Source organism: Mus caroli, unplaced genomic scaffold (genome assembly GCF_978045245.1).
Source record: "Mus caroli unplaced genomic scaffold, Mus_caroli_1 scaffold_2, whole genome shotgun sequence".
In the NCBI taxonomy this organism is placed as follows: Eukaryota; Metazoa; Chordata; class Mammalia; order Rodentia; family Muridae; genus Mus; species Mus caroli.
In genome coordinates, this window is record NW_028227257.1 from 25,716,854 (window position 1) to 25,744,844 (window position 27,991).

Sequence of the window (27,991 nt, forward strand, 5' to 3'; positions counted from 1 at the left end):
GTTAAATGTCCTTTAGAAGAGTTGCCTTGGTCATGTGCTCTCTCTCTCTCTCTCTCTCTCTCTCTCTCTCTCTCTCTCTCTGTGTGTGTGTGTGTGTGTGTGTGTGTGTGTGTGTGTGTGTGTGTGTGTGTGTGTGTGTTGGGGTGTGGGCCCATGAGTTTGGGTGCCCACGGAAGCCAGAGGAGGGTGAGAGTGTCAGATCTTCTTGGAGCTGGAGTCCCAGGTGGTTATGAGCTACTCAGCATGAGCACTGAGAGCTGACTTCAGGTCCTCTTTAAAAGCAGGATGTACTCCTAATCCACGAGCCATTCCTCCAGCCCCTTGAGTCTCCTTTTTCTAACTCCAAATTTTTCTTTCTTGATGAGCTCCTGATGTAGTGCATACAATGCTGCCTGTTCACAGGAGAGCTGCTATAGAACACAGTGTGGTCATTTCTAATTATGAAAAGATGATCATTGCACTCTGGTGTCTCTAGAAGTTTGGAGATGTGTCAGCTGTGAGGGAGTGATTCAGTGGCCAGTGCCTAAACTCCCTTGAATGTGCAGCCATTGGCTTTGTGTTTAGAAGCCATAGGTGTGTCCCTGAGAACTGTTTTAGGAACCTGCTTGTTCTCAGAGTGGTCATTCTCTGTCCTGGACCCAGACATGAGCTGCCTGGTACTTTTACAAGGTGGGTAAGGAGGCGGAACAAGCCAGCCCTCCCTCCCCTCCTTCCTCCCCTCCAGCTGCTTCTCTGCCTCCCATTAGACAGGAGAATACAGAAAAATGTGGTCATCAGTGTGTCTGCTTTTCCTCCAGGCCCTGTCTCTAGTGAAATAGAAGCAGACTGGTTGTGTCCAGAAACAGGCTTGGGATAGCATGGCGCTGTCCACACTCCATCCTTCCTCTAGGGATCAGAAAACCTTAAGGCCACATGAAACCTGCAGCTTACAACTATTTGCAGCAGTGCAGTGAACAGCTAGGGTGTAGTTCCCAGAGCACTGAGCAGTGGTGAGGAAACTGAGGCAAGGGGAATGCACCAAAGTGAGTGCAGAAGGAAGGCACCAAAGCTGAATCCAAGTCACCCCCACCCCCACTTCCACCCCCACCTCCCACCCCACCCCTTCTCCCTCCTCCACAAACCCTCAGCATGTCACCCACTTCCTGATTCCAAGGCACAAACAAGGAGAGAAGGAAATGCTAGGCCCTAGGAGGATCCTTCATGGAGACAGCCCAAATGCAGGGAAAGTAAAATGTTTTATTGAAAGCACAAGACCTCCGTCCCCAGGTTGTCCTGAACATGGCATTGTTGGCCAATGGGGAGTGGCTGGATCCTTTCCCAGGTTAAGGGCAGGAAGGGGAAGGGGTGGGAGGGTTGGGCAGGGACCTGTGATAAAGGCTGAAGAGACTTGGGACCAGGGCGGTGTCTAGGACAATCCTCTCTGAAGATGGTTGACTTCTTCTCATGTCATCTACCTCTGTCACTCATGTGCTCAGCACCAGAAGGTCCTGCAGGAAAGATCAGAGAACAGAGTGAGCAAGCAGATGTCACTGGCTGCAGCCCTGGTCACTTGCCTGCCATCTCATGGATGAATGGGGTTATCTGGCTTGTGGACCATTATCTTGCCCTGCAGAGGACTTTGAGCAAGGTGTGTGACAATTTTCTCTGTATCCCCCATCTCCCTTTTCAACCAAATCAGGGAAGTGGGTGTATGCCTCTGTCTACAGCCTTCCCACATCCAGGACACATGACTGAAATAAATAGTACATAGACTGTAACCCAGAATAAAATGCCCTTTGTGAGTCTCTTCTCTAACAGATGGCTCAGTAACATGGAAGTAATGGGAGGTGAGAGACAGCTCTTTCTTACATAACAATTCTGATTAGTAAGCATAAAAGGAATTACATATGCTAAGAGGAGCCAAAATAAGTGAGGGATGAGGCAGGAGGCGGGCCATGGAGGCATCTGTGAGCTTCTGTACAAGGTACGTGTGAGTGTCAGAGGGCTTCACAGTGGACAAGCCTGGCAGGAAGCAGGTAGTGACAACCAGACAGACCAGGAGAAGCCGAGTGGATAAACTGTGTCCTGGAAGGTGACAGTGGCAGAGACAACCCCAGTTCTACCACAAGGCAACATTAACTCCATCTAAGATTAGGCCCTCCCCACAAACAGAAAATGTCACAGTCATGAAGCCAATGAAAAAGTGAGGCTCCATGAGGTGGCAGGACTTGCAGGAGATAGGACAACACAGTGCAATGTGGGACATCCCGGAGCAGACGCTGTGCCAGACAGAGGACACTCAGGGGACCTGATGGAGCCATGGACTGGTGCTCGCTGCTTGGCTTTGGTCAGTAGGCTCCAATTATGTAAGGATGCTAAGATGAAAGGAAGTTGGAAAATGGCATTCTCAAATGATCTGCTCTTACTTTTTTTTTTCAAATCTTCTGTAAATTTAAAATGGTATTAAAAGAAAAAGATAAAATAAATGACTAGATTCAGATTTTTTTTAAATGAGAAAAATCATTACTAGGGGCTGCAAGGCCAGGCCCAGAGCTGACCTTACCTCTAAAGCAGCCACATGTGTTTACACGTGAGTTCAATACTGTGCTGCTTCCTGTGCTCTGGATAAATTCTAATCATATAGCTTAATTTACAGATCAATACAGTTCCCTTCCTGGGATATGAAGGAAAAATAAAGAGACGTCATTTACATAAAGTAGTAAGTGTTTTGACATGAAAATAGTCCTGGGTCATTGTTCTAGAAGGAGAAATCCATTCTCACCTGCTCCCAAAACCCTGAGGTGGGGGTGGGGACAGCCCCACGCAGGAGCAGCTTTTGGGGTCACTGCATATTGTTTCTCTGCACACTCCAGGAGAGTGGCTTTGGGTAAGTGGTCTGCCCCGCTGACACTCAGTCCTTCTCCTAGTGTGTGAACTGTCCACCATTACAGGGCCACTATTATAGAGGGTCCAAATGTCAGCTGGAAGTTGTGCTGGGCCCCAAGCTGGGACTGTGACTGAACTCATGATGGGGCACACGGGGCACGTGCTTAGCAAATGGTGAAATGATGACAAGGACAGTACTCCATGCCAGTCCTGTTCTTGGGTCTCAGCCCTTTGGTGACAATAGCCATACAGCTAATGTTGGCTCAAGAGATTATAGTGTGTGGCACAAAGTAGGTATTCAGTGAACTATGCCATACTTCATTGGCACCCCTGGTACTGCTTAGAGCCTCAGCTCTCCCAGCTGGAAAGTGGGAGCTGCAAGCATAAGAGATTTCAGCTTTGTACCTTGTTTCCTCAGCCCGGGTTCTGTGCTTTGAAACGGAATAACTTAAGTCACTGTCCTCCTACAAACCCCACCCTCCCAACCACCCACCACCACTTCCTCTCACGGTGCACAAGGTTGAGGGTAAGAGCCAAATGGAACACCGGCTTTTATCTCTTCTTACCTCCAACACGTCAATGTCAGCATTGCTGAAGTCAATGTTGAGGATTTTGGGCAGGGGGACTCCAGAACCCAGTATAGCTGTAAAGAGAGTGGGAAGAGTCAGGTCAGTGGTGATCCATGAAGCCAAGAGGTGGCAGCCTGGCCAGAAGCAACCAGCATTTGTAAGACCATAGCTGTCTTTTTGTTCTCTCGCCCTTTGACTTTGGGGTTCCTTTCTAGATGCTCAGGCTGGCCTCAGACTTGCTATGTAGCTGAAGATGACCTTGAACTTCTGGTCTTCCTGCCTCTATCTCTGAACAATTAAACTATAGCATGCAACACCATGGCTAGTTTATGGTACTGGGACTGAACCCAGGTCTTCATGCATACAGGAAGCACTCTACCAAGTGAGCTACATCCCCAGCCCCTCCTGTGGATTCTGAGCCTCCCATGAGGCTATTCCCAAGTCTTGTCATCTACAGTCTTCCTAGACCTTAGCCAATACCTCTGGGCAGCAGCTACTCCTGCCCCACTCCCAACTTCTGTCACCAGAGAAACTAAAACGCATTAATTCTGTTTCTATACTGGTTACAGTTGCCCATGTCAATTCCTTGGAGACTGTGTCCCTAGCACTAGAAACAAGGAGAAATATTTGCTGAGTGAAGAAACAGAATGGTGCACGTGGGCCCCCAATATGTGACTGCTGTGGGTGTTTGTCTGATTTGAGAATGTCAGAGTCAAAAAGAAGGAAGGGTAGGATGGCTCAACAGGTAAAGCGGCTTGCTGCACCAGCCTGGAGATATGAATTGAATCCCCAGAACCCATACAAAGAAAAAGGGAGAGGGCCAACTTCAGACAACTGTCTTCTGATCTCCACACATGCACTGTGGCACATATACCTTCACACATACATTGCACTCACATTATTATTATTATTATTATTAAATTAAACTTTAAAAACAAAGTCAGAGGCTAATAGGTAAGCAGGTCGATGATCTAGAAAGAAGAAAAGAAAAGAGAAAGGTAGAGGGAAGGATAGATAGAGTTTGGGAGTAACTGAAGTTAGCCCTCTGGACCCCAGCAGGACTTACCAGCGGGGATGCTTGGTGCCTGCCTACAGGGATAACTACACTGTTTCCCAGTCTCTCTTGGCCAAGAACCCTTGTCTCAAGGTGCTACTGTTTAGAACCTACTTTGGGAGGCATTTAAATCTCTCACATCTGGGAAAACTAAAAGGACTTGCTTCAAGGGTACCAAGCCAGATCAAGAGTCTCCAGCTCTGCTCTGTCCAGCCCTGGAACTTTCCTCTCTCCCTACTAGACTGCTGTGACCCTTAAGGAGTCAGGGGTGATCTTGAGGGGCCAGACATGGAGAGAAAGTTTAGAAGGAAATGTTAAATGTTCGGATGTTCAGATGGCCCATCCCTGGGTGGCATCTTCTAATACTGGTTCTGTGTTTTGAAATTTTACACATATACAATCCTGACAGGAATCAGAAAAATACAACCATCAGCCAAACAGAAGGCATGTGTGGGAGCTGAGGAGCAACGTGACAGCAGAAATGTGGGCATTTGTTACCTGCTAAGTAAAGGTAAAGATATTAAACTGGGCACAGAGGTGTGACACCTATACTCCCAGTGTGTAGGCAGACAAAGCACAAAGGATTGCAAACTTGGACTATACAGTGAAACAATCTAAAATTAGTTCTTAGTCATTTTTAAGCTTGTAGAGCATTTGCCTTTACAGACTTAAACCAATCTGCTTTAAATGAAGTCCTTGGAAATGCTAACTTGTTGGATACACACCTTCAATATACCCAATAAGCCAGTAGTCACTAGGTCCCCAAGCCACATGCCCCAGAGAAGCATGGGCACCCACTCTTACCATTCATTGCAGGCATAAACGCTAGGTCAAAGATCTTCTCCACCAACATTTCCAAGATGAACACCTGAGGAAAAAGAACAAAGTTCAGGCAGGGCTGCAGCCAGCTCTGACTGACCCTGAGGGACCTGGAGTCCAAGGCCTAGTGCTGCCTTGAATGAACCTCAAAGGCTCCATGTCACAGCCCCTCAGTGCGCTTGATTCACTTGCTTAGGTACAGAGAAGAAAAGGACCATATCGAGGTTGCTAGGAGGCAAGTGGCAAAGAAGGCTTAGCCCCTCCCCAGGAGGCTGAGGAGCACCTCAACTCAGCCTCCAGGGACCTGTGGGAAAGCTCTAAACCTTTCTGACCTTGGACTTCCTCAACTGTGCAGTGGATGCACTTGCAAAGACTTTGGGGATGAGGAGGGGATCCTGTAGCCTGCCTGTCCTTCAGTTATGAGTCACAACAGTCAGGCCTCTGGGCCCATGAATCCTGCTGCTAGGGATTCAACCCATGTGCTTCACAAATATGGAAAACAGAATTATAGGTAGGCTGAGGCAGGAAGATTGCCATGAGCTCAAGGCCAGCCTGGGCTAACAATATTGGGCTCTGTAACAACAACAGAAACAGCAAAAGTGAATCTTCATTAACTGAGTTTTACATCTTTCTTCTCTTCATGATTCTCTAAGCTATGCAAGTAATAACCACAGTCACATGTCACATGATCTAGATCAGAAAGAAAGGCCGCTTGCAAACACTACACCGTTTACACAGAGACCATGAGCATCCACAGATTTGGGTCATCTTGGGGGTCCTGGAGCTGATGCCACACTTGATGCTGAGGCAGCTGCACAGCTGCCCTCAACTCTCTAGGCTATGGGTTCTCCATCTCCAAAGAGGAGTAGACAATCCCTACTACATGGGGTGGAACTGAAAATCAGAACAAACAGTGTGCGCAAATACCTACCATGGGGTTCTACACAGGCCGAGTGTGGGCTCCCAGTTCCCGGTGCCCTCCCTCCATGGCTCTGATAAATGATAAATCATCTATAGTAAGTCAGCAAAGTCCCTGAGTTTACTGTTATTTGAAAATGGGGGAATATTTACTAACTGTCTAAGTCACAAGAAGTTTGGGAGGACTACGTGAGAGAAGCTATTCATGGAGGCAAAGGCTAGCCTTCAGCTAATGTCGTGCCTGGGAACTCCATGCAAGTCCAATTTGATCATAGGATGTGGTACACTTCCCCATCTGGAGCCTCTCCATCTGTTCTAGTTGGAGTTCTACCCAGGATGCTGCGAAGCTGGGGACAGGTTCTCTGCCTAAAATTCAGCTGGGGACATCAATTTCACTGCTGCAAGGCTTGGGGGTGGCAAAGCTCAAAGATAAGTGACAAGATTAATGGACCTGCCTTTCTTGGCAGGTGCCCAAATAGCACCTGAGTCTGCCCCAAACCAGTAATTATTGAGGAGTGGAGGACCCAAGAGTAAACAAAAGAAACGGGGCTGAATATCAGTCTTTGACTCTAAGCATCTCAGGTTTGTGAACTCTTAAAAGGCAGCACACTAGGGTCAGCTAGTTAGAAAAGAAATGAGTCCATATCTCTAGTTCCTTTTTGTAGGAGAAAGTGGAGACTCAGCACGAGTGGGCCCTGGCCCCCCAACTTAAATATGAGAGACGGGCCTCTGGCACCCGGTTGCCCTTGTGCCTCCTCGAGGACTTGGATGAGGTCCCAAGGCATCTGCTAAGGCGAGCGGTGCCATTGCCTCTGAGCAGGTGCTGTGCGTTTGCGTCCTACCCCTTTTTTGCGCATGCTCTGCAGCCTCATTCTCCTCCGTCCATGAGAAAGGGCAACACCAGCATCAACAAGGCCCTGCAAATCCCAACCTTGCCAAGCCCGACTGGGCCCAGAGGGCACGGACCTCTCAAAAGGTCTTTTCTGATGTTTATATCCTAATACTTACATCAAAGTTGCCCACATTTGAGGTTCTGAGGTTGAGGCTGGTCCTGCAGAGGAAGAATGTGTCCCATTAGAATCAATACTGTCCCAGAACTCAACTGTCAGAAGCCCCTCCTCCAGCATCCCTGGGAAGACTCTCCTGGCAGAACGGATTATAGCAGTTCATGTTCCTGTACTGAGCACTAAGAACGTTTCAGACACAATGTTGATAGATATAAGTCTGAAATTCCAGCTCTACCACACACTGGTTGTGAGATCTTAGGAACTTCGCCCCTCTGTGCTTCAGTTTCCCCTCCTGCAGAGGGGATATCTGCCAGAACTAAATGAAGGATCCCTATGCCACAGTCGGAACTTCTGGGTGTGATCCGTAGCTGGCGCTCTGTGTGGACACTGACTACCTATATCTCCCTTAATCCTCATAGCATCCCCTGACCCCAGGCTGAGGCTGCAGGTTCTTTCAGCTCAGCCACAGAGGTAGAGATAGGTAACAGGATTCACCCTGAACCTGTGCACTCTGCTCCTGTCCTACTCTGAGAAGAGTGGCCCGGGTGTGAGTTCACACTCTGGACCAATAGGGTCTCAGTGAACTCCCACAGTCATGCCTTGACAGACTCACAGACTTTCCCTGGAGGCAGGGAGCATTTATGGCTGTTCAAAAGGAAGGTTCAGCTTCCACCTGGAGTAACAGCAGCCTCCCAAGATATTCCATGCTGAACATCCAGAGGTCCAAGGTGACCCAGCTTTCTCCTCCCAACTCACCATCCAAATGCCTTGACACTGCAAACTGTTGATGTCACTCTCCCCAGTGGAAAGCCACGCTCTCCTCTCCAGAAGCCCCTGCTCTTCCCATGGCAGTTCCTCTCACCATCCATGGCTGGCCACCCCTTCCCCCACCTGCTGGACCATCCTGGGTGGCCAAGTAGCATCATACATGAATGTCTTCTATTGCTGGGCGTCATAAACACTGACCGTCCAAAAAGGAAACTTATCCTGAACTAAACGTGAACTGACAGTTCAAAGTAGGGTCTCATTAATATTGAAATGGGGGTGATAGTAACACTTATTTCTACAGTATTGGATGAAGATTAAACAGAGACATTTCCAGAACCTTCAGTGTCTGAAGCATTCAGAGGCACCCAGTGAATGACAGTCTTTCTCATGGACCTTGTGAAATAAAGGCTGTTGTCGCCAGATGAGAAGACTGAAGCTCAGGGAAGTCAGCTTCTGGGTGTGATACATAGCTGGCGCTCTGTGTGGACATTACACAGCCAATCACTGATCACATCTGGATCAAAATTGTATTGCTGGAATCTAGATTCAGGGCTGCCCATTCAGAGTGGCAGATGCCTGGACCTGCACTGGCTCCTAGCTTCACTCTGATGGCTTTGAGTTAGCACATCCACCTCTCTGACCCCTAGTTTCTCATCTCTCAAACAGGAGAGTGAAGCCCTTTAGGGAGGCTACAACATGTGGATAAAGGACTAAGAGTAGTCTAGCAACTCATTGTCACCAACACCATGGTGACCCTTGATGCATTTCCTGACACAACAGGTTTCCTTGGGCTTTGGTCCATGGTGGTCTCAGCAGACAGGACCATAGTCAGTCACCTCTGCAGCTTCTTGGATTTAGCCTCTTGAATTTTCCCAGCTCTAACAGCCACATAGCCAACCTCAACCCCTGCCTGGTGGTCCTGCATGAACCAACACCGGCTGTCTCGGTACAGAAAACATCTCTGAGGAGCAGAAACCCACCACCACAGAGCCTCTTACTTGTCCAGCTTGGTGTCGATCATGAGCTTATCTCCTTCCACAGAAAATGAAGCCAAGAGGTCTGTGTCCTGGAGGTGGGGGGTGGGGGAGAATAGGTGCCATTAATGTCATAAGCATTACATTACTGCTGTGTCCTCACAGCGCCTGCATATCCAGGACCAGTGAGCTACTCCTAGGCTGGAAGGTGGTGTTCCCAGCTGAAGCATGGTCAGGGTGAGGGTGGAGGTAGGGATGTCATTCTTGCTTGGCATCATCAGATGTGAATTGGGAATGGGAGTGTATGCCATGCCTACCATAGTAAGTTTCCAACAACACTTAAGGTATGTGATATGAGCCAGCTAAGTACCGTGACATAGTGACCCACCACTGAGACTGTAGTCCTGGCTTCCTGAGCCTACAGCCCTGTCTGGTCTGGCCCAGATCATTCCACCTCAGAGTTCTCTCACCTCCTGCTGCCAACTGAGTGCTCACAGTGTACAGTGGCCACTAGTGCCCTATTCGCCCAAATGGTAAGTCACTCACTCTGTCAAGAGGCCTGGCCCCTTGAAAGCATGAGACTGCAAAGAGCACCCCAAACCTATGGCATGCACACAGGAGTCAGCTGACACCCTCTGCTTTTTTCACACAAGTCTCTGTAGGGGCTGAGTGAACATTTCTCAGAGACATGCCCAAGACCAGCACTGTGGGTATCCCTTGGAGATGAGACTTGCAGACTTGAAACTTGCCAAAAATGAGCCATTAATGATGCTATTGGACATCACCCCTGCCAATCATAATTGCCCTGCCCTTAAGAGAGGCAAAAATGTATCTATATTTCTCTGCCTCTTCAAACAGAAGCTTCTTAGAGGGAAAATGTCTCACTGACAAGAGGTTGACTGCTTTCCCCTAATAAATAAAATAAAATGAAACAGTCTTATGAAAATTAATGCCTGCTTCCAACAAAGGGGACAGTAGTGGTAGACAGTGGTAGAGAAGAGTTGGGGACCCTTGCCTGTGGCAGGGATCCAAGCTGGCATAGGAAGCTGTCCTGTGCTTTGTGTTTGTGCTGAGGACTGAAGGGTGCAGGGTTTGAGCAGATAACAAAGGGTGGGAGAGTCATCCAGGCTCTAGGGGAGGAATGTGCAATGGCCCTGGGGCAAGGAAGAGGGAAGTATTATACAACAGAAGCCTGGACAAGGGGAAGATGAGAGAACTGAGGCTGAGGTGGAATGATCTGGGCCAGACCAGGCAGGGCTGTAGGCTCAGGAAGCCAGGGCTACAGTCTCCGTGGTGGGTCACTATGTCAGGGCCCTTAGCTGGCTCACATACCTGAACTGTGATGGAAACCCGCATGGTAGGCATGGCATACACTCCTATCCCCAACTCACATCTGATGATGCCCAGAAAGATGACACCCCTACCCTCCATCTCCACCCTCACCCTGACCACAGTGGCTTGTCCTGCTTCAGCCAAGAGCACCCCTCCTGCCTAGAAGTAGCTCACTGGTCCTGGAGCTGCAGGCAATGTGAAGATATAGCAGGTGAGATCAGACCCCTGACTGTCTGCCAAAAGCCTTGCTCAGAGGAGGGAGTGGCCCTTAGCATATATTCCTTTGAAAAATGCTTATTTGCTGCCTACTATGTGCTGGGCCTGTGCTGGACTCTGGGGATCTGACAATAAATAGGATCAATCTCTACCCAGCAACAAGCCCACAAATGTATTTTGTAATTTCAGATAAGGCTACAAGCCTGGAAGATGCAGAATGGGAGGGCTGCATTTTAGATGAGTGATCAAAGAAGATAGGAGCTGTGTTTCAGATGTGGGGGAGTCGTTGAGAAGGTGGTATTTGAACAGAAACCTACAGTAAGCAAGTGAGTGAGCCATGCAGACATCAAGGAACAGCCTGAGCAAAGGCCCTGTGGCCAGACCACACCTGACTTTTCTGAAGAACATCGGGAGCTGAAACGTGACCAAGGGGAGACATTGCAGAACTTGGGGGGGGGGGCATTTTTAGAAGGTTGCCTTCCTTCTGAGGGTTTCGGGAAGCAGGGAAGAAGGTTTGTTTTCATTTTAAAAGACTCCTTGGGAAGTCATCTATAGTACGGCAAAGTGATGGGGCTCACAAGAATTTATCAGACCTCAGGAGAGCTGGGAGGGAGAACTTTTATTGTTTCCAGTGCAGTGTGTGAGCTGATGGATGTATGAGGTAGGTGATGGGTGTGCAAGTGTATGAGATTGTGAACTGATGGCTATGTGAGCTGATAGGTGTGAGTGTGTGAGTGTGAGTGTGTGAGTGTATGAGTGTGTGAGTGTGTGAGTGTATGAGTGTGTGAGTATATGAGTGTGTGAGTGTGTGAGTGTATGAGTGTATGAATGTATGAGTGTGAGTGTATGAGTGTATGGGTGTGTGAGTGTGTATATGAGTGTGTGAGTGTATGAGTGTGTGAGTATATGAGTGTGTAAGTGTATGGATGTGTGAGTGTATGAGTGTATGGGTGTGTGAGTGTGTATATGAGTGTGTGAGTGTGTGAGTATATGAGTGTGTAAGTGTATGAGTGTATGAATGTGTGAGTGTGAGTGTATGGGTGTGTGAGTGTGTGTATGAGTGTGTGAGTGTGAGTGTATGAGTGTGTGATTTTTTGAGTATATGAGTGTGAGTGTATGGGTGTGTGAGTGTATGAGTGTGTGATTTTGTGAGTATATGAGTGTGAGTATATGGGTGTGTGAGTGTATGAGTGTGTGAATGTATGAGTGTGAGTGTATGAATGTGTGAGTGTATGAGTGGGTGAGTGTGTGAGCTCATGGTGAATGAGGTGATGGGTCTGTGAGCTGGTTCTTGCGTGATTGGGTAGGCGTGCTGATGACCCTGGTTTTGTTACTGCAGGAAGGTATAACACATAGCAGCATTCAGTGAATATTGCCTATGTGGTCTGTTTGAACACTGACAGGTACACTCAAGACTTTTGTGATATCCCCAAAGCTGCTCCAAGAAGCTTACTAATGCCCAGCTGACACTCCTCAAGGAGAGAAAATAAACAGACCCAGAGACAGGGAACCACCAACTCAAAGTCACACAGCCAAAGTGATAAAGGCTGGATATAAGCCAGCTTCCCTGTCGCCTAAGCTGGATGGCTCAACCGCTGATGGGGTTGTGGGGATGCAAAGAAGGCAGGGAGCCTGGGAGACCTTATGGCTCTGTCTTTAGACATAGCTCAGGAGCGAGGGGGCTTCTCCATCAGACACATACCACATCGATGAGGCAGATAGTGGTCTCTACATCGTTGGGCTGGGAGACCACAACTTCAGAGGTGGCGAACACCTTCACCAGCGCCTTGTCTTTCTGCAGTGTCACAGTTGGGGGGTTGGGCACCTGGATCCTGATGGTGAGTGGGCGGGATTCCGGGTATTGCTGGAACACCTGTAGGCGGAACCAGACTGGGTGGGCAGAGTTATCAAGAGTAGACTTTTGTCAGCCAACCTCCAAACAGAGTGGGCAGAGGGTGGGAAGATTCCTCAACATGGGGTTTCCAGGCAAAGGAATGGATCCGCTGATGAGTAGGGCAAGAGGCTGCTCTCTCTGATCTCCTCACATGAGACTGCCACACAAACTACACGTGACAAGATGGGTGGAGCCTCAGGGACAACTGTTTTTACAGCTTACTGTCCACGACCAGCAGAGGGCGCAGGTCCCTTTACACTCTTCCTGGGATGTGAAGGGAGCCCCCAAATCATCTTAAAGTACAGAGTTCACCAACAGGGACTGGCTGGGTTCCCTTGGGGACCCCAGTACAGGAACCTGGGAGGGCAGAGCATCTCCTCAAAGCTAACGTGCTGAAGGGACAGCTCTTTAAAAGACAGTTTTTTCACCGTTACTAAATACCCAGTCAATTCCATGTAAAACTCTAAATATGGAAAGCAGGCCCTGGACACTGCACGAACCCTTGGACACGTTCAGAGGGCACAGGAAGCAACTGCTACTCAAGCAGATTTTGCTCATGGCTGAGATGAGGGCGATTATGCCTAAGACGACACAAGAGGGCTGATCGTCTTCTGTACGAACTCTTGGTCCATAAACAAATAGGGCATGGACACCAACTAAGCAGACATTTGGCCAACTGGTTATTCATAGAGATTTTCAGGATGTTTTCCCAGAGAAACTTGGGGTCCAAAAACCCAACCAAAAGAGGCAATGTCTCTGAGACTTAGTAATGCCTCCTTCAGAGGCCCCAAGGCAGCTGGAACTGTGTCCCCAGAACAGCAGCGCCCCAGGAGGCCACCTGAGCTTTGGTCAAGCTGTTCTCTCTGGCTCATGTCACTTGCCACCTTGTCTAGCTTTAACTCCTGAGACCATTTTGAGCCGTTTAAAGCCCTGTGTTCTTGTAAACGGGCTCTGAGTTCTGTGTGATCTCTCTGTGCCTGTTGCCCAGCTGAGAACGGGATCTGTCTCCCAATGAAAGAGGGGATTCTGGGGCAGTCTCATGAGATATCAGGGGCAGGGTGCACAGGAAGTGGTCCTGTATCAGAGGTCCATGATGGAACTGCAGAGGCTTAGAACTCAGAATGCTGCTTCTGCTATTCAAACGCCAACCACACGAGGGCAGTAATGATCACTTGCTGAGTTTTGTTTCCATTCTCTATCTCCTGAACTAATGTGACAGATGGAAAGAGATGGGTAATGATACAGAGGGCTTTAAAGGAGTATCCTCCACTCCATGTGGCCTCTCCTACCCATGGAGTTCTTTGATGCCCACAACTAGAGTTGGGAATAGAGAGGCCTTCGTTCTGCCTTTACAGGGCCACTTGAAAGGACATTTATAGATATCAGCAAGAATAGCTGTTAACATCTGCAAACGCCCACTCTGGGCCTTCATTTCCAGATGAGATAAACAAAGACTTAGAAAGATGAGGTCATTGGCAGCTGTAATATGCTGAGTCATGCCTTTCTCTAAATACCTGACAACTCCTCCAGAACTGCCCTGTGTTTATGTGTGCCCAGCCCTGGCTGGCCCTCTGGACAACCTGGACAAGCCTTTTTCTACAACTGAGAAAAATAAACTCAGAAATGCTAAGACTATGTCCAAAGTCACACAGAGGGGAGAGCATTTGTCTGACATATGCAAGAACCTGAGCTGAAACTCCATCACTGCATGGTCACCCAGCCCAGGAGTAGCCAGGCCAAGGCAAGACTGTGCAGGCAGACCCATTACACCAGGGTTCAGGGTATGTCATCCTTGACCCTCTTTTGTCCCCTCACCAGAATTTGGTATCCACATCTATCCTGAGCCCCAAGGAGCCAGGTGAGAGCCTGCCCAAATGAAGAGGCAAAGTCATTTCCAGTGTCATTATTGTCTGCAAAGGCCTTCAGCCATGACTCTTGTTTTCACTTAACCAAAGCAGCACCACTTAAAACTGCAGAGCACCAACTATATATTCCAGTGACACGGAAACATTCCCCTCAGGACAGAAAAGAAGCTAGAGACAGGGACACCATTGGGATTGCTTACATACCTTGGGAATCAAGGCCCCCAGTGTGGAAGTGGTAAGTGGAGGGAGATCTTCAAACTGTGGGGCAAAGACAAGGTCATGTGAGTCCTGAGATGATGGGGACAGATGGGTGCTGAGACACCACACTTAGATTCCAGTGCACACTAAAACAGACACATCCCTTGGGAAGTCCAACAATCCAAGAATACACTCCAGAGTGGACATTGTGTAGACCACATTGCAGTTGTATGGCTAAGTGGATGGGGCCAACCACTTAGGCTGTCTATCTACACATATGGTCTAATGTAGTCAAGGCAAGCCCAAATCTTTCCTCTCTGGTAATTCTTTATAAAATTCAGGAAATCCCGGGCAAGTTCATGTGCACAGCCTAGCATCTGCTTGGTCTCTGCTGTAAGTTCCTTCATTTCTCCTTCATGTCTACCCACTTCCTAAAACCTCAAGAATGAAAGGCAGTACCACTTGTCAGAAATAGAGGAGTGTGGAGGAGAAGAAGAGGAAGGGAAGGAAGGAGGGAGTGCAGGAGGAGAGAGAAAAGAGAGAGAGAGAGATGGTGACCATGGAACCAATGCAGCAGATAAAGCAAAGTCATTGCCTCCTGCATGGGTGCACTATCATGGCAGGGCCCTGGTCACATGTTCAATAGGGACACTTATAACTCTGCAAGAATGCTAGCTGCCCTGGACCTAAGTGGACACTTTCTTCTTGGGAGAATTACAGATTCCCATGTTTTGGGAAGTGATTTTGTTGTTGTTGTTGTTGTTGTTGTTGTTGTTGTTGTGTTGTCATTTGTTTTGTTTTGTTTTAAATAGCTCATGCTTATGAGAAGCTGTGAAATGTATGGTTCATACTGCCACATCTCAAATCCTCAAACTGCCCCAGAGTATTGGAGGATGATTGGTAGATTGATAGATGGATAATGGATAAGTGTATAGGTAGATAGACAGAGATAATGGATGGGTGCCTGGGTAATAGATGGATGGATGGGTGGGTGGGTGGGTGGGCGGGTGGATGGATGAAGAGATGGAGGGATGGAGGGATGGATGGAAAGTACATAGATAAACAGTGAATGGATGAACAGTGGGTGGGTGAGTGGTTGGGTAAGTCAGAAGGAAGGTATCTGAATAGATAGATATGATTTGCATGTGGCAAAATAGGATTTGGTAAACTGGGTGAAGCGTGTATAAGCATGACTGCACTGCACTGCAGCTGTTTTGAAGATCGAAAATCTGTTAAAGGACGGAAGGAGTGGCTCCTGCGTGCTTCTTCGGGAAGCTGGTGTTTTGTTTTTATGCCTCTTTTGATTATTTGTGTATACATGTTGACCAACTTAAAGAGTTCTAAATGTTCATATTAAGATGCTCACATGTGAATATGCTATTCCTTTAATAAAGGACTGAAATAAACCACATCAAACAGAGGGCAACTGCCTCCTCCTGGGACCAGAAGCAGCTTACTGTCATGCCTATGAGGCACGTTAGAGGCTCTGATAGCCAGATGATGGATGGATGGATGGATGGATGGATGGATGGATGGATGGATGGATGGATGGATGGGTGGATGGGTGGAAGGGTAGATGAGTGAATGTGTGAGTAGATCACCATTAAAACAGTTAACTGGAGTACAGAATAAAAGGCAGGACCATCCTCAGTCCTTCCTCTAAAGCATAGGCTAGGAAAGAGCCAGGCCAGCCCCTCAGTGGCCTGCTAGGCTGACTCACCATGCCATCAGTGATGTCAATGTCCATTGCTCCTTGCTTCTGCAGCATGGTCAGCACCGAGCTCAGGAAATTGGCCGAGATGGCCAGCTGGGAGTTGGTGTTGTCGCCCATGGGGGGTAGTTCTGGCATCTGTGGCCTGGGCAATATAGCTGGCCGCCCCAGGGGGTAGTCAATGAGGTCACCTCCTGCCTCCCCAACTAGAGTCTGAGGAGAATAAGAAAGGGGAGGGAAGAAAGTGAGTCTGGAGGTTGGAAGGAGGTGTCTGGACAGTGCTTCCTGGCAGCACACATGATTTTGAGCTCCTCTTATGGACAGATCTTCTTCTGCTTGAAAGGGAAGGGGGTCATGGCAGCTCCTGCTTTATGATCAGTTACAACTACAACTACACACAGGCAGGCACACACCCACATGCATGCATACCTGCACTGTGGCACAGATCCAATGTCTCAGCCCATCACAGTGAGTTGATGTGTCCACAGCCCTGAACCTCCACCGTCCACATTGGTACACCCATCTCCCGAGATGATGGCCTGTGCGATGCTCCACTTCTCTGGACCCAGAGGTTAGCTACTCTACCCTCACCTTCTTTCTGCACCTCAGCCACCAGGGCCAGCACCTGGCCAGGCCCCCTCTCACCTCCTTACTACCCCTACCATCCCCACTCAGTCGTTGCATTCTTCTAATCAGAAAGGCCGTGGATGGTGCTGGTACCCGTGCATGCACACATTGACAGTTCAGGGGTTGCCTCCTCTTAGAAGCCCTCATTGGCTTTGCAAGTGCATCCCAGTCCCTGCTTTAGGTTCTGTCATGGCACTGGGTCTGTAACTGCCCGCTGGCTTAAAGACTTCTCATGGCTTCTCCTGCAATAGATCAGAAATTCCCTCAAAGCAGAGGCTTTGTTCTATTCCCTGCCTCTCATTCAGGAGTGGGCACCAGCCAGGAAGCATGTCTCTGTACAGCCCTGTGACACGGGCATGGACCTACATCTCTGTGATAAAGGCTCAGGGGAGCATCATGCCCACATGACCCCGGGATGGCCTACTGGCACAAGTACCCACGCACAGTGGGTGTCAGATCCAGGGGGTGCTGGAGGACCTGCTCACCCCAGTTCACAAGACCCAATCTCCCAACTTCTCAGTGAAATCCTATTTCCCAGGTTGACACTGGCCACTGTGGGAGTGTTCCTACTATGGAAAGCAGCAAACATTGCCAACCAGACTTTTGAAAACCATTAAGAGCCGGTTGTTAACTTTGGACTAGCATGCTAAGGGCCAGTGCTTCTCCAGCAGACCCAAGACCCAGCAGCAGCTGCAGACACTAGCAGGATGTCTGGGTTCAGAGCCCAAGCATACAATCACTAGCTGTGTGATCTTAAAAATGGAGCCACCTCTCTGTGCCAGAAAAGCAAGTCTTGCAGTTCTGAGAGCACACTGCGCTCATCAGTAAGAAGCCCTCGCTTGGGACATGCTTGGCTCACAGTAAGCACTGAATGCTGTGCAAGCATGCTTCCCAGCTCTGTCCTAGAAGGTCTCTAATCCATGAAGGGTCTTGATCAGATGTTGCTTCCAGTATGTGTAAATACCTGGTGTGCGTGCGTGTGTGTGTGTGTGTGTGTGTGTGTGTATGCACGAGCATGCACTCAACTTTAGAGAGGTTTCCGGTCAATCACTTACATTAAGGTCCAACTCAAGGAATTCCCCAGTCACCAGTGGAAGGCTGGAGAAAGTGTACTGCACACTCCCAAGTATTCCCAGAGGCACCAAAGCTGTGGGCAAAGAAGAGGGTCACGTTACGGCCCATTACCTAAAAAAACATACCTATGTGCCCCATACCTATGGATGTGGCTGGGGATGGTGCGTGGACCAAGGTGCCACCCAGCTTATGCTTCAAGGAGGAGCCAGTTTTGTTCTAACCCCATCTCTGACTCTTCCTTGCTGTGTGGCCACAGACAAGTCTCTGCACCTCTCTGGAGCTCACTTCCACCTTTGGAAAGTGTATTTAATATCGCCTTTTAGATTCTGTGGCAGAGTCGGGAGAGAAGTCCCAATGGAGATGAACTTTGTAAGCTGTGAAGCACAGTGTACGAGGGGACATTTAAGGCTGTACAGTGTGCCCTCAGTTGGACCTACACTTCCATGACTGCTTGTAATAAACACATTATCTTCTTCACTTTTCTTTCCTCGTCTTAATAAGTCATCCTCAAGGTGTCCCATGAGACATGGGCTCCCTAGCAGTTAAAGGCTGAAGCATTGTGGGTGCTGTCATGCAGGAGAAGATGCTACGGGGCTGCCTTGCTTTCAGGAACCATCTCAGAAATCCAGGACTGGTGGTTGCACTGCAGCCTGGTCCTGGGGGTCTAGTAAGGGTCTGCACCATCTTCTTTTAAAGAATGAGGACACTTTCTGCTTCCATAGCTGCCAGGGCAGAGCCAGGCTTCCACCCAGAATTCTGACTGTTGTCTAGGCCACGCCTCCCAGGCCCTAAGGGAGTGTGGCAACAGCCAATGTGGGAGGCCTGACTATTCTTGTAGAATTTCTGGGGTGTACAAGATCTGCCCACTACTCTGGACCCTCCTCTCAGCTGCTGCAGTGTCTCTGGGGCTAGGTCAAGCAGTCATCGGTAAACATTGGCAACCACAGCAAAGGAACACTTACAGTCCACGAGACCCAGCTGGTCATTGACAAGACCCAACACCACATCCACAATGGGGCAGAGCTGTGAAAAGAGACACCAGAGAGCTCAGGAGGTGTGGATACTGGGGAGCAACATGGCAGAAACAGCAAGAGGGATGGCTGGCTTGACTGTTCCCTGTGGGCCGTGTCCTCACCACAGCCCCAGAGAACGGATCTCTCCTGATTCCCATTTAAGATGGGAAACAAATTTAGAACTGTCACTCAAAAGGAAAAGCACCCCAGCTTGGGGTCCAGAGCTGTGGGTGCTCAGGTTGGGTCTCCCGTCTTGCCACTCTATGGTCCCAGCCAGCATGAGCATGGCAGCCCTGGCCCTTTCCAGCCCACTGGGTCCCCTGTGTGGCCCTGGAGACACAAACCCCTCTCGGGTATCCTTACCAGGTCAGGGAGTACGTTGGCCAGCACTCTGTTCACTAAGTTGTCCACTAGGTTGGGGAGAAGCCTACAGAGGGAGGGGCAAGGTGAGGAGACTTACAGGCATGGAGGGCTCTGGGCTGTCCAGCCACACCAGTGCCTGGTTCCAGCTCTGAATATTGAGAGCCCCTGAGCCTTGGACAGTGGCACCAGACAGAGGGCTCTCCCTCAGGCCTGTCTACATAGGCCAACAGCAAACTTCTTTCCCTCCCTCCCTCCCTCCCTCCCTCCCTCCCTCCCTCCCTCCCTTCCTCCCTCCCTCCCTTCCTCCTTCCCTTTCCCTTTCCTTTCTCTCTTCCACTGTCTCTTCTATTCTCTCTTTAAATTCTCTTCCCCTTTATTCCTTTCTCTTCCTTCCTTCCTTCCTTCCTTCCTTCCTTCCTTCCTTCCTTCCTTCCTTTTTTCCACAAACCACAGATATCAAGCCTCTGTCATACTAGAAAGGCTGGGACATCCCGGATTCCTAGCTACCCAGACCTTCCCTCTAATTCCTTCCATCTTCTGCAGGGCTATTGGCTTGTCATTTTCCCTGGGTACAAATGAATATACGACTTTATCTAAGCTCACAGTATGGCATCTAGAACATTCCATAGGTTCAAAAAACATGTATGGATGCAATAGGATAAATCTAGCTAAGAAAATGTGCCCACTGGGCTCACACTCAAGGTCAGGTAAGTAGGGCTGAAAATTTGGGTGTTGGGAGCTATTTGATAGAGCAGGAAGGAGGCCAGAAACCTGACCACAGTGGGTCACCAGTGCTCACCTGGACCCCAGCTAACAAAAGCCAACGACAGGTCATGCACACAGATGATGCACAAGTAGACAGACAGACAGACACAAAGTCTCCCTGGTGGGTTCAGTCCTTAACACCACTCCTGTTCACCCCTTACATTGTACCTGGACCCCTCCCCCACGAAGAACCAACTCCCACTTCTCTTCCAAGCCGAGGAGCAACATCCCGGAAAAAACAGAAGCTTGGACACCTCCCCCAAGGCTTGCTGTGCACCTTGGTCCCCTTTGTAAGTGGCTCCATCTTAAGGGGGCTGCTCCTGTCCTGGTTCTCCTGAGGTCCCTGGGGATGTGCCTGAGGGTGCCACACACAGCTGCACATGTACTGTTTGTTGTGTTAGAGATGGTGTGCCACTGATCTATGTATATGTCCTTACGGGAAGTGGGGAGATCCATCCGGCCTCCTGTAAAATGGCATCTATAGACAGCTATATATTATCACCAAAACAGATGGGTAAAACAGCGTGGGCAAATGAATGACCGCACATCCGGGAATAACTCGCAGCTCTAAGGAGTTAGACAAGCGCACTGAGCGTTTGGGTACAGAAACATCTCCCAGCTGAATGAAGGGAAAGAGCCAAGTGCTTCAGGCTCTAGGACAGGTGTCTGTGTGCATGAGTGGGTGGGGCTGTGGAGCCACACTGGAGTCTGCATATCCTAACTGGAGGAAGCAGAAGGAGAGCCACAGTGAGCAGCCATGGCCAGCTCCAGCTGCACCTTCATCGTTCGACACTCTGAACAAAGTGAATGCAAAAATCTGGGAGGATCTGTGTTTGACCTTGGAACCTTGTTTTCTCTATCCCTATCTATCCTGAAGCACACAGACAGAAGCTATAAGAAGCGGGGGGTGGGGGATGGGGAGGTGGAATTCTGGTTGCACAGATGCGGGCTGATGTGGTGGGACAAAAGGATTAGTAAGACAGGAGAGAAAACAGGGACTAGAGACCCCAAAGACTGAGGGAGTGAACAGATGGGCACTGTGCTCTGAGCTGCCATTTATGTGCCCTCATCCAAGATTTCCATGACCTGGGGACAACATGCTGGCCAATACATGGGTGTATGGCAACTCTCTGGACAAAGGTAGGGACTTAGTCACTTTGTAGAGAAGACAGAAAAATCACACACACACACACACACATCAGGGGTATAATGACTATATAAGCAGACAAGAAACTGATGGGTTGGGACACTCATGGTCACATAAACCCTCTGGGATATATTTTCATAAACTCTGACAACATGTCAGATTCTATACCAACTGCCTTATGCTCATTATCTTGGTTCCTAAAAACGGAAGTTAGCCCATTTCCCAGATGCAGAATCTGGGGCTCAGAGTTGCTCAGGGTCACACAACAAGGAACATTGGAACTGAGATTTGAATCTGGACAGGTCTCTGCAAGGTATGGATGGATGCCCACATCCTGGGTTCAGAGGCTCAGCCCTTGAATTATCCAGTAGGTGACAGTCTCTCTGTATGTGAGGTCTCTGTGTGGGCCCATGTTGTTTCCCAGGAGGGGTGACTACAGGGCCCTGTCCCTCTCCACCTTGCACTCACCCCCGAAGCAGCTTGACCTTGATACCTCCCAGGAGGGTGTCACAGCGCTCAATGACCAACCGTGGGTAGCCTGTGCGGTCCATGGTCAGCCGAACTTTGGCCGTGATGTTTACCTCCACCGCAATATCCAGGAAGCCGATGAGGCTGGAGGAGACCAGGTGACCCATGAGACCATCAGCCACTCTCACCACGTCTGTCTTACACAGGTCTGTCAGGCATTTGTCACCTCAGGTCTTAGCACTGATTCTTCCTGACATCAAGTCTCAGAGCCCCAAACCAAGTACCATCCCACTGCCTCAAGACATCGGGACAAATCTCCCTCATCCTCAGCCAGTGGGAATTTTAAAGGTTGGGAACAGGGCTTGCTACAAACTCTTGTTTGTAAGGTAACCATCCTGATTTTGTAGATGTGACTCCACCCCACCCCGAAGAAATGAGTCCCACTTTCTAAGGTCCCCACACTGGGTTACTAGGAAGGCACTCTCCCCATGGCCACAGCCAACCAGGAGGAAAGTGGCCTTGCTAGTGAGCTCAAAAAGACTTGGTGGCATTAGGAGACTTGTCTAAGTAGACTTAGATACTCTCTACCTCCAGACTCCCAGATCCTGAATACCACCCCGGGCTGCCTTTCCTGCTGAAGGGACCATCACAGGCTGACTTGGAGTTCAGACACTTGGTCTCCCTCTCCTCCCACCATGATGGATGCAGCAACCACACGTGATGAGACAAGGTAGCTTGCCCAAGCTCTTCTGTCAGGGACCTCTCCTGGACCTAGGGCATGTACCTCCTTCCGTTGATGGCCACACGGGTGTACAAGCTCAGGTAGACACCCACACCGGGCAGGAGTCTCACAGACACCCGGGGAAGGGTAAGTTCCACGATGCGCAACCTGCATTCAGTCAAGAGAGATGAGCTGGAGACTGCTGCCATCCACTGCCACAGAACACCCTCCCTCACTCCGCCTCCTCAGCTCCCCATACTCTGTCCTCCTATCACAGAGATACTTGAGGTTCATGGGCAAAATATAGAAAGGTTCAAGGCAGAAAACACATGGCCAAACCTCCCACCCGCAGGGGCATCTGTTTGCAATTCTATACCCTTCATTTCCTCTGAATCTTTTGTGAAGACACTGCCCCCTGCTGGATCCTTCCGGCACAATCCTCAAACTTCAGCCAGGGTGCTTTTGTGTGAAGCCACCTACCTGCCCTGAACCCCATTCTGTGCATTCTTAGTCACTAGAAGCTTCTGCCAGTCCTTATGAACCCTTTGACTAGGTCCAGCTTCTTTTGCCAATCCCACACACCCCACCAACCAGCAAGTTCCCTGGGAGCTGAGGTGTGTGTCTCCAGACTAAGTGTCCCTCACATCATAAGAGCACAATATATTTGTCGAGTTAAATGACAATGGCAGGGAACCTGGGCATGGCTGGAATTATAAAACATAATTATAATTAATAATTCTAATGCATCTCATTATGAGACAATAGCATATGCTATAGCGTATAGTATAGTATAGTATAGTATATGGCATATGCTGTATATGTCACATAGTTTTAAATCCTTGACTCTTTTTTCTTCACATGCTGAGTTACGCTGATCATCCTACATTCCTGTAAACTGAAAGACAGAGAGATGAAAAGAATGTCCTAGTGTCATACAAGAGGCAGTGCTGGGTCTAGGCTTCTGGCATCGTTCATGTGAACACTACAAACTGTATAATGTCAGCCTGTCAAGATGTCCAGTCCTAACCTCTCCTCAGCCTCAGGGCATGGTTGCCTGTTTGTGGCTCAGTAAGTGGAGCTCAGGTCCTTACCCAGTGATGCCTTGTACGGTGCTTAGGATGCCTCCTTCACCCAGCACACCGAGCACACCTCCTCCTCCGAGAAGTCCTCCATCTCCAAGAAGACCACCTCCTCCAAGCAAGCCCCCTTGGCCTGCCAGAATGCCTTCACTTGCCAGCATGCCCCCTGTGCCCAGCAGGCCTCCGGGGCCCAGGGCCCCAGTGGCCACACCAGCTGGGATCTCTCCAGGCCTCAGTTCGCGCCGGTAGAGCCTGCCCACCGAGGATGAGTCTGCGGCGGATCTGTACCGCCCAGAGCCGCGGTGGTAGGCACTGTCTTGAGGACGGTAGTCTTCATGCCGTAGGTCCCTGAGGCTCCCATCGGAGTCCAGGATCTCCCCATAGCGGTACTTGCCCCCCAGCTGAGCTCTGTTGTCGTTCGCCTCAATGTGACCATATTTGTAATTGCCACCAAGCTGTCTGCCATTGGTGTATTTGGGGGGAGGCTCTCGGACATGGAAGTCGTTGTACGGGACACCACCGACACCTCGGGGGAATTCAGCTCGTCTGTAGTCATCATAGCGGTGCCTGCCACCACCCAAAAGGCCACCACTGCCGCCCAGCAGTCCCCCACCATGGCTACCACCACCCAGCAGTCCACCACTGCCACCCAACAGACCACCACCATGGCTGCCACCACCCAACAGTCCACCACTGCCACCCAACAGACCCCCACCATGGCTACCACCACCCAGCAGTCCACCACTGCCACCCAACAGACCACCACCATGGCTGCCACCACCACCCAACAACCCTCCACTATGGCTATCATCATCATCCAACAGACCCCCACCATGGCTACCACCACCCAACAGTCCTCCACCATGGCTTCCACCACCCAGAAGCCCCCCACTGCCACCCAACAGACCCCCACCATGGCTACCACCACCCAGCAGTCCCCCACTGCCACCCAATAGACCCCCACCATGGCTACCACCACCCAGCAGTCCCCCACTGCCACCTAACAGACCTCCACCATGGCTACCACCACCCAGCAGCCCCCCACCACTGCTACCACCACCTAGTAGCCCCCCACCGCCGCTGCTACTGCCACCCAATAGGCCTCCACCCAACAGGTCACCACCACCTCCTCCACTCCCACCAAGCAGGCCCCCCAAGAGACCTCCTCCCCCACCACTGCTCCCTTCACTTCCACCAAGCAGTCCACCCAAGAAGGGCCCTCCACCATCACCACGGGCTTTACCCACGGGCACCTCCCTCAGGGCGGAGCGGAAGGCGTCACTCTTCTGAATTGTGCCTGAGATGGCTGTGGAGAGGCACAGGCGTCAGCCAGGAGACTCCCCTTCCCAGTCCCCAGGTACCACATGAGAGTGTCACCCCACCTGTGGGGTCTCATCCTGCTACCCCATTCCCCTGGGGAAAAGCAGCAATAGATCAAGAAGACAGAGCAACACCCAGGGAGCTCACGTCCTGGGTGCTACTCCCATCCCTGAAGCTGGATTCCAGCCCTTTGTGGGCTTCCTTTCTCTCTCTCTCTCCCTTTTAAGTAGCCCTCACTTCATGGCTTGATAAAGTCTACTTTCTCGTAAATTATAAATTCCTGGGGAACAGCCGGGGCAGGAGCAACAGCCTCCATTTGATGAAATGAAGGCACATGAGGCTCTCAGATCAGTAGATAGGAAGTCATCTTGCAGCATCCTCACAGGAGCCCTGGGCAGAAATGGGGGCCAAGGCAGGTCCTCATTTCTCAGGGTACAGAGTAAAGACTTATGGTCCAAAGGCACCTGTACCTGAACTTCTGCACCTCAGGAACCATGTGGGTCTCCACAAGTCATCCCACTCAGCTTTCCTGACACCAGTCCTTTCCAGATGGCTCAGCCCACTTTTCAGATGAGGAAACTAAGACTTGGGTTGAATAAGTAGGGTTTGAATCTCAGAAATCCTGTCCTGGGGCCCAAGTTCTTAATCTCTGCTGTCTACTGTCTTGAGAGAATGAGCTAGTGCCTAGGAGGTGATATCTGAGAGAAAAGAGAAGCTACAGCACAAGGGGAGAGGTCCCCCAGCCACTAACCATGGGGTCTCCTAGCATGGGGAGGGTTCTCAGGCACTGGGGAGTTGGCTCACCTCCCATCCCTTCCCATGCCACCCATGACCCTCACTGGGGCTGGACTCACCGTTGCCCAGCACATCTTTTGTAACTCTGAGGACTGTGGTTGTGTCTTGGCGGATGCCACACACAGCTGCCACAGACAGAGCAGCCACAAACCATGCAGTCCACATACTGATGCTGCTTTCCTGCTGAGACAGTATGTGTCATCACTCTGACTATTCTCCCATCCATCCATCTTTTTATTCACTCGCAGGTTCATATATCTGCCCTGATATCTGTCCTTCCACCTACCCACTTATGCACCTGTCCACCCACTCACCAATCCACCTATCTACCCAACCATCTGTCTATCCTATCCACTCATACATCCATTGGTTCTCCTATCCATCCTCCTACCCATCCATTCACACATCCATCTGTCCACCCATCCATCCACTCACACATCCATCCATCCACCCATCCACCCATCCACCCATCCACTCACACATCCATCTGTCCATCCATCCACCCATCAATCCTTCCTTCCTTCCTTCATCCACCTGTCCTCCTTTTCCTTCATCCATCCAGCTCTGGCCAGCGAGCAGAGATAAGCACCCTCAGCCTAGAAGCAATATTAGAATTCCAAGATCCAGAGACAGGAAACTGACAAGAGTCACACGGTAGAGCATAGGCCAGAATTACTGCTACTACTTTAAAATTTTTCAAACCAAAAAAAAAAAAAAAAAAAAAAAAAATCTAGTGACAGAAATACTCATTGAGCAAATTATTCCAGAGTATAGAAATCTATTAGCCAAGATGGAATTTACTGATTGAGCTGTGGAGGGAGAGATGGGAATTCCAACACAAGAAGCACACTGGCAGCTAGCAGCTCTTTGTAGCTCTCCCTCCAATGCCTGTCCACCTACTCATCCCCCCACCTCTCATTCACTCATTCTTCTCCTACCCAACCAGCCACACATCAATCCATACACCAACCCACTCTCTCCCATCTATTTGCCCATACATCCATCTATACATCTACCTTCCCATCCACCCATGCATTTTTCTATCTGTTATGCAAGCATCTAGACTATCCAATCATATATCTACCCATTCATTTAGCCTAGTGGTTCTCAACCTTCCTACTGCTGTGACCCTTTAATACTATTCCTCACATTGTGGTGACTCCCAACCATAAAATAATTTGTATTGCTACACCATAGCTGTAATAATGTAAATATTATTGGAAATAGAGGTTTGCCAAAGGGGTTGTAACTCACAGACTGAGAACCACTACAATCCATTTGTCCACTAATTTATCCATCCATCAATCCATTAATCCACCCACCCATTCATTAATCCCTCCACCATGCATTAATCCATCCATCCATCTATCCATCCATCCATCCATCCATCCATCCATCCATCCATCCATTCTTCCACTCACCAACACAGCCATCAAGGTACTCTTCTATACTTCCAGTCATCCAACAAATACTCTTCCTTCCCTTAGAGCAGTGGGATCCACACCGTATGCTTAAGAACATGGCTCTGGATCCCAGTTTATCAAGTTTCTGGTCCTTAGACAAAAGACCTTTAACTCATAACCACAAAAGTGAGATATCTAAGCCATGCAAGTTGTTCTTGTTTTAGGACAGTGGCCTCAGAACCTCAGGAAGTGAGGGAGGGCATGCAGAAATGCGGTGACACCTGATTTGGGCTCAGCTGGTTGGCTTGCCGGAAACACTGGCAGCCTCCCTGCCTGTCATCCTTCACCCACTCCATCTTCCCAGGCTCCTCGTTCATCTGCCTCAGAGCATCAGCACACCACAGCCTTCCATGGCTAACATTGACTTCTGACACTTAGACATTCTCTTTAGCTTGCCCCTGCCACTCTTCAAGTTTCACAACACTTCTGAGCTACATCTGCACATCTCATCCCAGGAGACTGGAAAATACTCATTTATACTAGACTATTAAAAATAATATGCCCATGTTGTTCTGTCTTCTTCATCTCATCCTGATCTCATGCCTAAAGAACTCTGTGTTGTTTTGTTTTGTTTTGTTTTAAATGGGGATCGTCGGAGGTGTTTCTAGTACTAGCAAGTAACTGAAAAGCATCGCGGAGATAATAAAATCCCCAGAAGGCCCACACCCTGGGAAAGCTGGGCACAGCTTTTTCATACATATGTGTGTCCTGATTTGGGCCTATTGCTATCTGAGGTCCTGACTCCTGGCAGAGCTCCCCTACAGCCTGCAGGGTGGGGTTTCTCATCCCTCAGCCTCCACTACCAGCCTGGACCTGTGACAGGGACGGAACTCCTCCTTACCCTTGAGGGGGTGTGCAAGTGAATCCTCAGAGGTCTGTTGCCCAGGCCTCTGCTGTGGGCTGAGTCTGGTCACAGATCAGCTTTATAAAGTGGCCACAGTCTGAGTGGGGACCCGGACAGAGAAG

The 27,991-nt window shown here is 49.6% G+C and overlaps 1 protein-coding gene across 2 annotated transcripts; it reads right to left on the reverse strand.

The window, feature by feature from the left end:
* Window positions 1-1,226: 1,226 nt before the first annotated feature.
* LOC110289924 (BPI fold-containing family B member 4) lies at window positions 1,227-27,991 on the reverse strand. Of its 2 annotated transcripts, XM_021156333.2 has the most exons (17): window positions 27,867-27,991; window positions 25,622-25,742; window positions 24,691-24,753; window positions 23,460-23,973; window positions 22,432-22,536; window positions 21,648-21,791; window positions 19,268-19,331; window positions 18,854-18,914; window positions 17,873-17,964; window positions 16,200-16,403; window positions 14,486-14,539; window positions 12,225-12,395; window positions 8,999-9,066; window positions 7,234-7,276; window positions 5,293-5,356; window positions 3,432-3,508; window positions 1,227-1,487 (listed from the first exon to the last, which is right to left on the reverse strand). In XM_021156333.2, the coding sequence occupies exons 2-17, from the start codon at window positions 25,725-25,727 to the stop codon at window positions 1,464-1,466; spliced, it is 1,854 nt and encodes a 617-aa protein (XP_021011992.1). In that variant the 5' UTR covers window positions 25,728-25,742; window positions 27,867-27,991; the 3' UTR covers window positions 1,227-1,463. The 2 variants fall into 2 exon arrangements, with proteins under 2 accessions (XP_021011992.1, XP_085685134.1); XM_085829008.1 differs by having other exon boundaries at window positions 23,460-24,753.

Excerpts from the sequence above, each read along its gene's own strand:
- LOC110289924 (XM_085829008.1), bottom strand. The coding sequence starts at position 25,727 with ATGTGGACTGCATGGTTTGTGGCTGCTCTGTCTGTGGCAGCTGTGTGT. Across the intron at positions 19,332-21,647 it reads AAGGTCAAGCTGCTTCGGGG|GCTTCTCCCCAACCTAGTGG; the intron begins GTGAGTGCAAGG and ends CTCCCTCTGTAG. Across the intron at positions 18,915-19,267 it reads CCAACGTACTCCCTGACCTG|CTCTGCCCCATTGTGGATGT; the intron begins GTAAGGATACCC and ends CTCTTTTCACAG.